Source organism: Tachysurus fulvidraco, chromosome 16 (assembly GCF_022655615.1).
Source record: "Tachysurus fulvidraco isolate hzauxx_2018 chromosome 16, HZAU_PFXX_2.0, whole genome shotgun sequence".
Taxonomy (NCBI): Eukaryota; Metazoa; Chordata; class Actinopteri; order Siluriformes; family Bagridae; genus Tachysurus; species Tachysurus fulvidraco.
The window spans coordinates 10740260-10749806 of NC_062533.1; the positions used below are offsets into that span (position 1 = coordinate 10740260).

The following is a 9547-nucleotide window of genomic DNA, read 5'->3' on the forward strand; positions in this document are numbered from 1 at the left end:
AAGCACAGTATGATCTAGAGATGGGTTTTTAATGAATGGATTTTGGATGATATCCATCCTTACAAAGCGCACTTTCTTTTTTGAACATATAAAAAGAAAAAACAAAAATATTATCTGTAATGTCCAGTGAAACAGCAGGTGTGATGTCCTCGTGTTGTTTTATATATTCCGCACGTTCAGGTTGGGAGGTGAAAGTAGAAGAGTTGCCTTGTGCTCATGCTCATGTCACAGGATTCATGGCATCGTAAAGCCTCTCTACAGCGTGTTCCACCATCTCTCTGAGAGACTCGTCATCGACGCTGCCTTCCTCATACTCCACCGTCTGCAAACACGAGTGGAGCGATGTGTAAATATTAATAACAAGAACACATTAGACTTTATAACATTAATAACAACCACAGAATCAGAAAGTTCTTTATTGCCAAGTATGTTTTCACATTTTGAATTCTAGAACATCTAGAATTTGTTCTAGTACAGGAGCTCCACAGTGTCAACAGAATGGCAATGATAAGACATGAACACATATATAATACAGTTGTATGTACAGTGGAAAAATGTGCAAATTGAAATATACAGTAAATGTACACATCGTTAAAGGGTGAAATATGACTTATTTATTGTCATTCATGATCAGTTTATCAAAGGATAATCAAATAGTTTAAAATAATGAGTTATTTTGTTCAAATCAGCATCATTATGACTAAAAATAGAGGTTCCTCAGCTGTGCCAAGTTCCACAAAAATTCAAAAAATGAAAAAATACTTTACTTTTTAGTTCCAGTATGTGAAAGTTCATAAAAGTTTTATAAAGTGTATATATAGACTTGTAATATATTCTTTTCTTAGTACAGGCAAATGTGTTGAATTTGGTATTGTTTTATATAAATATATGAATATAAATAAGCATGAGCACAATGGTTATTAAAAAAAAGACTGGATGATCACTGAGTTTAGGGAAACTCAGAAGTTTAGGAGCTTGAGAAAAAGATCAGACTATGTGAAACTAGCATGAATATGCAGGAGTAAAGGTCCAGACACACACACACACACACACACACGACACTCACCCTGGTCTCCAGGTTAATGTAGGCAGTCTTGCCATCGACTGTTACAGACAGATTGCGTTTGTCCTTAAAGTCTACACACTCCTCACCAAACATGTCACTGTACAGAGGAGAAAGAAGGACAAGAAATTGGGAGTATATCAGTAGAAAGATATTACATTAGACTGGGGTTAAAAATATAAGATGGTCTGCTTACTGGAACATGATCTGTAGTCTGTTCTGGAAGACATCCATGTCCACCTTCTCCTCCGTGGGCTGTATTGCTGAGAGAATAATAACAGTAATAATAGTTTGGTTTCAACATGGTCAAATTACACTCAGCAAGATACACACAGGGGTAATGTGAGCTTGTCTTCTGGAATGAGTTTTATTTGGTAATCTGACAGGGGGTTTGTATGGAAGGCTGAGCAAAGACAACACTGAAGTAAACAAGGTGATCAATTGGACTAATAACACACAAACTGACGTTTAATGTGATCTTTATTGCGTTAGGGCAGGGGTATTCAATTAAAATTCAAAGAGGTCCAGTTACTAAAATTTCCTCCCAGCAAAGGTCCGAATTTTATATCGTCACTTAAAATAGTGTACCCTCATATTAATAAAATCAATAACGCACATACATTTCTATATCATTTACTGTTAAATTTCAAGTGTTTTCAAAGTCAGAACTTGTCTGGCACTTGAATGGAAAACAATCCTGTAGTTGTCTTTACTACATGTCAAGTAACAGACACTGAATTTCTTCTGAGTAAAATAAATAAAAAGTGCAAACACAGCTTTGAGAAGCCTGAACTTAGGGCCTATATTTCAAGCAATGTAAAACATTCAGGATCTTTTGAATAAAATAAAAGTGCTTTTAATCTTTAAGAAAAAAAATAAACAAAAGACTTTTGAGCTGTCCTTTTTTTTAAACATTAACTACATTAATAACACATGAACCTTAGGCAAAAGAACATTTCAAGTAAAATAGAACAGGGCAGAATTTCCTAAATAAAAGAAAAGTGCAGAGATTTGAGCAGCTCCCTTTTTCCTCTCTCCTTTCCACTTCTCCTTACTCCCTTTCCATCTTCTGTTCCTAGTGAGAGAAATGGACATGTAACTGTCCTGCCAGCAGTTTGAATCTTAATTGTCCTGCCAGCGTAATTAGGTGCATTACTGCCACCTTCTGCTCTGGAGTATAGAACACAAAAACTGTTTTTGGCTTGGCTTTTGATGACGCTCCTGTCGTAAATAGATTACCTGCGCATAAACGAAATATTTATCTTTTTATTAATATCAAAGAGCTTATAATCTTATAATGTTAGATTATAATAAGGAGATGCTTAATATGATAATATTAGAATTTTAACGGGTCTGGGCAGGACAGGCACTCGGTCCGGATCCGGACCGTGGTCCGCCATTTGGTGATGCCCGCGTTAGGGAATGTGGTAGCTCAGTGGTTAAGGTGTTGGACTACTGATCGAAAAGTTGTGAGATCAAATCCCATGTCCACCAAACTGCCACTGTTGGGCCCCTGAGCAAGGCCCTTTGGCGCAGTGGTGGCTCAACTGGTTAAGGCTCTGGGTTGTTGATCGGAGGATCAGGGTTCAACCCTCTCTGCTCCAGGGGTGCTGTATCATAGCTGCCCCTGCACTCTGACCCCAACCTCAGTTGGGATATGTGAAGAAAAGAATTCCACTATGCTGTAATGTATATGTGGCGATAATAAAGGCTTCTGTACCCCATTCTATTCTATTCTAAACCTCAATCGCTCATTTGTATAAAATGAGATAAAAGTGTATGTCACTCTGCATAAAAGCATCTGCAAATGCAATAAATGTAAATGCCTCATTCAAAGCAAAAAGGACACGAACGTGTGTGTTGTATAAGGGAAATTTTAGTCAGCGATTTTACAACATTGGTCTCCAAGTAGTCAGAAATGGCTGTGCTCTTCATTTGCGCAATCAGAACAACACAACCCAATTGTATACAATTAGCATTTTCATTCATTCAGCATAAGCAGCAATTCAAACAAACAAACAAACAAACAAATAAATAAAGTGATGTGTAAAATGGAAAAATGCATTCAAACAAACATACTAAACATTTTCGTTCTTACGTTTCTGGGCTTTTGGATTTGACTGGACCTCCAGAACCACAGTAGCGACTGCATCCGCATACATGTCATTCAGAGGGTTGGCAATCCACTGTAACAGACACAAATATTGTTAATATTATTTTAATTTTTTTTTTAAATCATTAAATGCATTGGTGTTGCTAAAATTCAGGGTTCGTCTAGTTGTTCTAAAGAGAAATTTAAGCACACAAACTAAGTTAACATTACAGTCAGCCTAATAACACAACTTACATACGATACCAAAATATCCATTATCCTCCAGGTTATTTTTTTATAACACACAACATTACAAACTTTAATAATAAACATCCAAAATAAAGCATTTTAAAGATTTTTGCATGATTGCTCTCACCTCCAGTATGACCATGTTGGCATCATGAATCAGTGTGATGCTGTTAAATATCCTTAATGTGTTTTTCTCGGCTGTCTCCATCTCTTCTACATGCCCTAAAGCCCACAAACATGGATTGTTTCTTATTAGCCAGTTTCTTAGCAACCATTCTCATTAAGTCAGGTCTGTTTGTCTTAAAGTACTACAGAAAAACAAACAAAACAAGGAATTTCATTTGGAAGGAAATGCATTTTTTCAGTCTATACCTAAAGTATGACATAAAAAAGGGGAGGAAATTTACTTCCAAACTTAATTCAAAAAATTAAATCCAAAAGGAATTGTTCTGTACTTTGAATATGAGGACACACCTGCTAAGTGATGTAGCTGGCTGTGCAGTAGAGAGAAGGGTCCAGTGAAGGGAATGGCTTGAGACTGCTTCACTGTGCTCATAGACAAATCTGTATAATCTAAAAGGTAAAAGAGAATGATGAGAACACATGCTGTGCCAAATGCATTCTAATCATGTAAAAGTGAAAAGTGCACCGACTCACTCGAGAGATCTGAGGGCGTGAGGATGTGATAACTGAAGTTACGTTTCACCAAGATCCCAGATACCCTCTGACCCTGTGCACACTTCTTATCTGCAAGAGAACCCATCACCTGGACAATCAAGACACACACACACACACACACACAGACACACAGAGAGACAGACAGAGCATTTATCAGTTTTCCCTGAAACCAACACATAAATATAGTAAATCCTTTGACTGTTGACACTTGAAAATGAGAAAGAAAGGAGATATGAAATATACACTTAGATGTACTGCTTAATTTAAGGAGGACAGTAGACTGAAGAGTTGTCACCTTGGCCAGTTTCTCTCCTCTGAAATTGAGTGTGACTGCCTCAGTGTTGCGGGGATTGTGAACCTCAATGCGCTCGTCGTCATTTTCTTCATACTCTAAAATGAGAGCTGCTTTGAGGCGGGCCATCTCATTCTGTTCTCCATGGACCAGTATCTGAGCAAACCACAAATCAGTAACACATCACACTGCATGAAATAATCTAAAAGGGAAAGCTGAGGAACAGTTTATAACTCACCACATGGGGTGGTTTGAGTGCTCGAATGAACTCGCTGGTCTGCTGGTAGTCAGTGTGAGCTGAGAAGGAAATGTAGTCCACAGACATCTTCAACTGCAGCTTCTGGCCCGACATGGTGGTGATCTCCTCCGGCTCAGACATGATGTGCTGCGAAAGAGAATTGTTTATTATTAGCCTCTTTTATTTAAGAATCAGATGACTTCCAAGCACTATATTACTACAAAGTTATTTGCAAAAATATGCTTCCCTAATCTTCTACTTCTAAAATTCTACTTCACTTCCATTTCACGTCAATCATTTCGTTAACATTTTTATTTATTGACCTTGCCTGAATAGTGTTGAAATACTATATTATGTTTTTCATTCTTATCATCTTCCCCTCCTCTACCTTGGCAAGCGTTCCCTCCACACAGTAGCCAGCGATGATCACACCGTTCCTCTTGTCAGTGCACCAGCTTTCAAACAGCTCTCTAGAGAGGCCACTCTGCATCATACCAGGAGACGCCATCACCACACTGGGGCCGATGTCATCAAAATGGTCCATGCTCTGTAGAAGAGGAAGAGAGTCAGGAGGACGAACTGCTCTAATGTCTGAAAGTTATAACACTTTAATAAAGGAGAGCTGGTTGGCACACAATGACCTTATTTCATCATCTAAATATTTTATCACATACAGGGGTTACACAGGTCTATCATAAGAAATCACACACAAAGATGCCTGCTCCAGTGAAAGAATGCCAAAGGAGTTAAATGTGAACAGCTTGAGCTGTACAATAAATATACATTATGGCTTTGTTTTTATTGTTAGTAGCTAGACTTGATGATGCTAAATGCAGTTTAAACCATATAAACACCCTAAGGAAATCATTACACTTCTCACCTTGAGGTTGCTAATGTGCTTGAAGACAAAGGGGTTGTTGATGTTGATGGCTTTGCGGATCTTGTCATTCATGGCGTTCACATAAGTCTGGTACACAGCCATGCACTTTTTGGCCAGGGATGAGGCATAGTAAATAGGAATGTCATGAAGCTCAGGATGATTCTGCCAATATTCATCTGAAAGAGTCAAAGTCAGAAATCACAGTAATGCTACACTCACTGTCCATTTTATGATGAACACCTGTAGTCTGCTTTTTCATACAAACAATCAGCCAATCGTGTGGCTGCAGCGCAAGGCATCGAGCCATAAAGACGCCAATCAAGACAGATAGGATTCGCATCAAACTTCAGAATGGGAGAAAATCTTCAATGTGACCACATGATTGTCAGACTGCATGAATGAGCAGGTGCACAATACAAGTGTTCCAATTAAAGTGAATATTTGATGTATGATCTCTGTATTGTTATATAACATCTTATAGTTTTACTCAGAGTTCTCACCGAGGATGAGCAAGAGCTCTTGTGCTCGACCCAGGGCGAAGACGGGGATTAGACAGCGGCCTTCTCGATTCACGATGTCATGGACTGTGTTACAAAAACGCGCTTCTCTTTCCTCTCTCTTCTCATGGATGTGGGTTCCATATGTAGACTCCTGCACACATGAAGTGTAAGAGTACAGGCTATTGTGTGTACTGGCTGAACAAACCACACTGCCAAACTACCTTTAACAGAAATTACAGTGAATAGTACACAAGTTAGGGTTAGTCTTTAAGAGTCTTTTACTCACCGTGATTAAGATGTCTGGCTTAACGCTAGGAATCTCCGCTGCCATTAAATGTCTGTCTTCTTGTCGAGAGAAATCTCCAGTATAAAGAATCTAAAAAACAAAAACAAAAGCAAGGATGTTAGCTCTGATCTGTGTGATGCTGTTTATAAATATAACTAAACACCTTAACCCACCTTCACACCAGCGATCTCGATCATAAACATGGCTGCACCCAAGACATGGCCAGCATGGTAACACCAGAACTTAATGCCAGCCACCTCTTTCACCTCATGGAAGTTGATCGTCTCAATCTTGTCCATGCTTTCTTCCAAGTCTGTCTCTGTATACAACATGTCATCTGCTGAAATATTACTGCAGAGAGAGAGGCAGAGGATGCAGAGGATTACTAACACTCAGAAATTTTAAACAGTTACTCACTCTATATCCACAAAAGGATGTCAAAGGTGCATAAGGATTAATCACCAGGTCTGAAAAGGTAGAGAGCCATTAATAGTGACATAGATATGGATACATGAAACAGCATTTTGTCTAACAGTAGGAGGTATATAAAGGAATCAAGGGGGAAAATGTATGCAGTATAAAAGTTTTACACTTGTATTATTACACACCAGTTTTAGAAAATCAGTAGTTTAAACAATATGAATGCTGGAAATATAAACAAGAAACTGGTACCTATATATTTGCTCTCTTCCTTTTTAGGAAATTGTGTTGAAATACCTTAGAGATGGTTGGAATACTTTCGCTAATGGTGTGACTTAATTTTAGGACATAAAACCGAAGATCCTCAGATTAAAATCAATGCCCTTTCCCTTGGTACTGTAGGTATTCACTCACACACGCGTGCACACACACAGACGGGAAAACGTTATAAAGTCTGTCACTTCAAACATGGAATAATAATAGACTCATGTTTGTATTGTTTTTCAACTTATCCATCTTCTTGTACTTTACATCTTGATTTTTTTTAATAATGCGTCTGTCGTGCTAACTTCTGTTTGTATAAAGTGTAGATATATTCATAAAAAAAGGACGTCTGTAAACATCTACCTGACTTTGACGTAGTCAGAAAGTAGCCAACGGTAAATAGCTTTGGTCGCGTGGGTCATAAAAGTCCTTCCTTTATAACTTGTTTTCTGTAAAAACCATGGCAGTGCACCACAGTGGTCCAGATGAAAGCTAAGTGAAAGAGGAAATGGTATTAAAAACAGTTCTGTTATAAAAACCTTTCTAAACATCACTCAGAATATCACACTTACTGACTGATGAGAAGTAGATCGATTTCAGCAGGGTCGATCAAATCAATGTATGGCAAAGCGTCCATTCCCTCTAAACCAGGGTGGATACCACAGTCCAGCTGAGGGAGAAATCAGTGATAAGCCAATGGCTAACAATAAACATGAATGGCCATGCAGTAAAAAAAAAACAACAACCCTACCATTATTTTACGCCCCTTGAATTCCAGAATGATGCAGGATCTACCCACTTCTTGACCAGCTCCCCTATCATAGTCATGGCAGAGAGAGAAAACAAGATGAGATAAAAACACTAAAAAGAAAAAACCAACAACAGCAATCAGGTTAGCAATATCAGCAGGTTAGCGAGATTTTTATTAAAACATTTTTTTAATGGTAGCAAAATAACAGAAAAAAATAAGTAATTAAGCATAGTAAAACAAAACAAAAATAAAATAAAATACGTTCAACTATTTCATGAAATTAACTCACACCATCTCCTTGTCATTTTTGTCACCTTATATTATTATGCCACAAACGTGTGTTTCTAAAAATGTTTCAAAATAAATAAACAAGATTTTTTCATTCATTTAAATAAAATTCATCAATATTCAATATTTTATTGCTATTTTACATGCTAATTCGTATAAACACGTTTAAATAAAAAAGTAATCATTTTATTAAAAGTAATAATTGGAGAAATGATATATGATACATTCTATATTAGAAATAACATTAACGTCATTAGAAATTAAAACGGTAAGAATTTAAACGCCGATTAAGTAAAGTGCGCTAATGAATACTGTTCTGTTCTGTTCTCAACTTTATTACCGTTATAACATCTTTTAATACAAGTGTTACAGTATAGCACTATTAGCCGCTAAGCTAACATGCTAACATTAGCTTGAATTAAACTCACAGCGGTCTTATGAGAAGCTGGTCGCTTTCCTCAGCGGGCACCGGAGCATCTGACTTACGCTTTGTAGCCATATTTATACACAAAGATTTCCAAGCGTTAAATTAACAATTATTCCATGTTTACTGCTTAGTTGATATCATAAAGGCAAAATTAGTATTAGCGCTGTGGTCTGTACGTGTGTTTCAGCCACAAGAAATCACTTCCGGTGTCACACATTTCAAAATGAAGCCCAATATTCATAATAGGTTGCAATACAGCAAGGCATTATATTACAAAGTGTAAAAAATAAAATAATAAATAATAAATACCCAAAAGTGAGATATTTTTTCTGTTTAAAATTATCTCAAATGAAAATATGCAGTTAAGTTACACAATTCAGAATTAGTTATAAAATATTGGAATATACATAATTTAAATGAATATATGATGGAATATATTAAATCATATATTCAATTAAACTATGTCATTATATATATATCTATTTAAAGCCATTTGCTTTATTATTATTATTATTATTATTATTATTATTATTTATTAGATACCAGGTGGAGATTATTATTATGTTTTAATAACATAATTCAGATACCAGGTGGAGACAAAATAAATACACACTTACTACCTCCACAATGCTTAAGACTAACTAGTAAGACTAACTAGTAGAACTGAAATAAATAATAATAATAATAAATCCATTTTTAGATGTCAGTGACTGTACATGTGGCTAAATATATCATTGTTGCTTTTGCAAACTGTACATATTGAATTTGTTTTATATTATTACTTTATAGCTAAAAAAAAAAAAAAAAAGGGAAATATATGAGATAAGGCATATTTGTTATGTTTGCCAAACGGATTCCAGCTTTGCTCAGCTGTGGCCAAGCATGAAACCTTTTATTCCACCAACATTTCTTAAAGAATTTCCGCCACACTTCGGTGCAATTTGTTACACTGTAGGCTAAATCTGTATACAGGTAAATAGTGATAATAAACCCGTATGCATTTACAGTAACATGTGATTGGTCCGTCTGACACCGCTCTGATTTCCTATTGGTCAGTTTATTTGACTGGGGCGGATTTGCTTCTGGTCTAAGAAAGTAAAACAGATAGATAGAGAAAGT

At 36.6% G+C, this 9547-nt stretch overlaps 1 protein-coding gene across 1 annotated transcript; it reads right to left on the reverse strand.

The window, feature by feature from the left end:
* Positions 1 to 13: 13 nt before the first annotated feature.
* On the reverse strand, positions 14 to 8645 carry cpsf3 (cleavage and polyadenylation specific factor 3). Its single transcript, XM_027166255.2, has 18 exons — positions 8430 to 8645; positions 7714 to 7777; positions 7535 to 7632; positions 7326 to 7454; positions 6452 to 6629; positions 6279 to 6368; positions 5993 to 6143; positions 5493 to 5668; positions 5001 to 5159; positions 4613 to 4759; positions 4378 to 4530; positions 4062 to 4170; positions 3879 to 3977; positions 3532 to 3626; positions 3162 to 3249; positions 1260 to 1326; positions 1067 to 1163; positions 14 to 322 (listed from the first exon to the last, which is right to left on the reverse strand). The coding sequence occupies exons 1-18, from the start codon at positions 8498 to 8500 to the stop codon at positions 221 to 223; spliced, it is 2073 nt and encodes a 690-aa protein (XP_027022056.2). The 5' UTR covers positions 8501 to 8645; the 3' UTR covers positions 14 to 220.
* Positions 8646 to 9547: the final 902 nt, after the last annotated feature.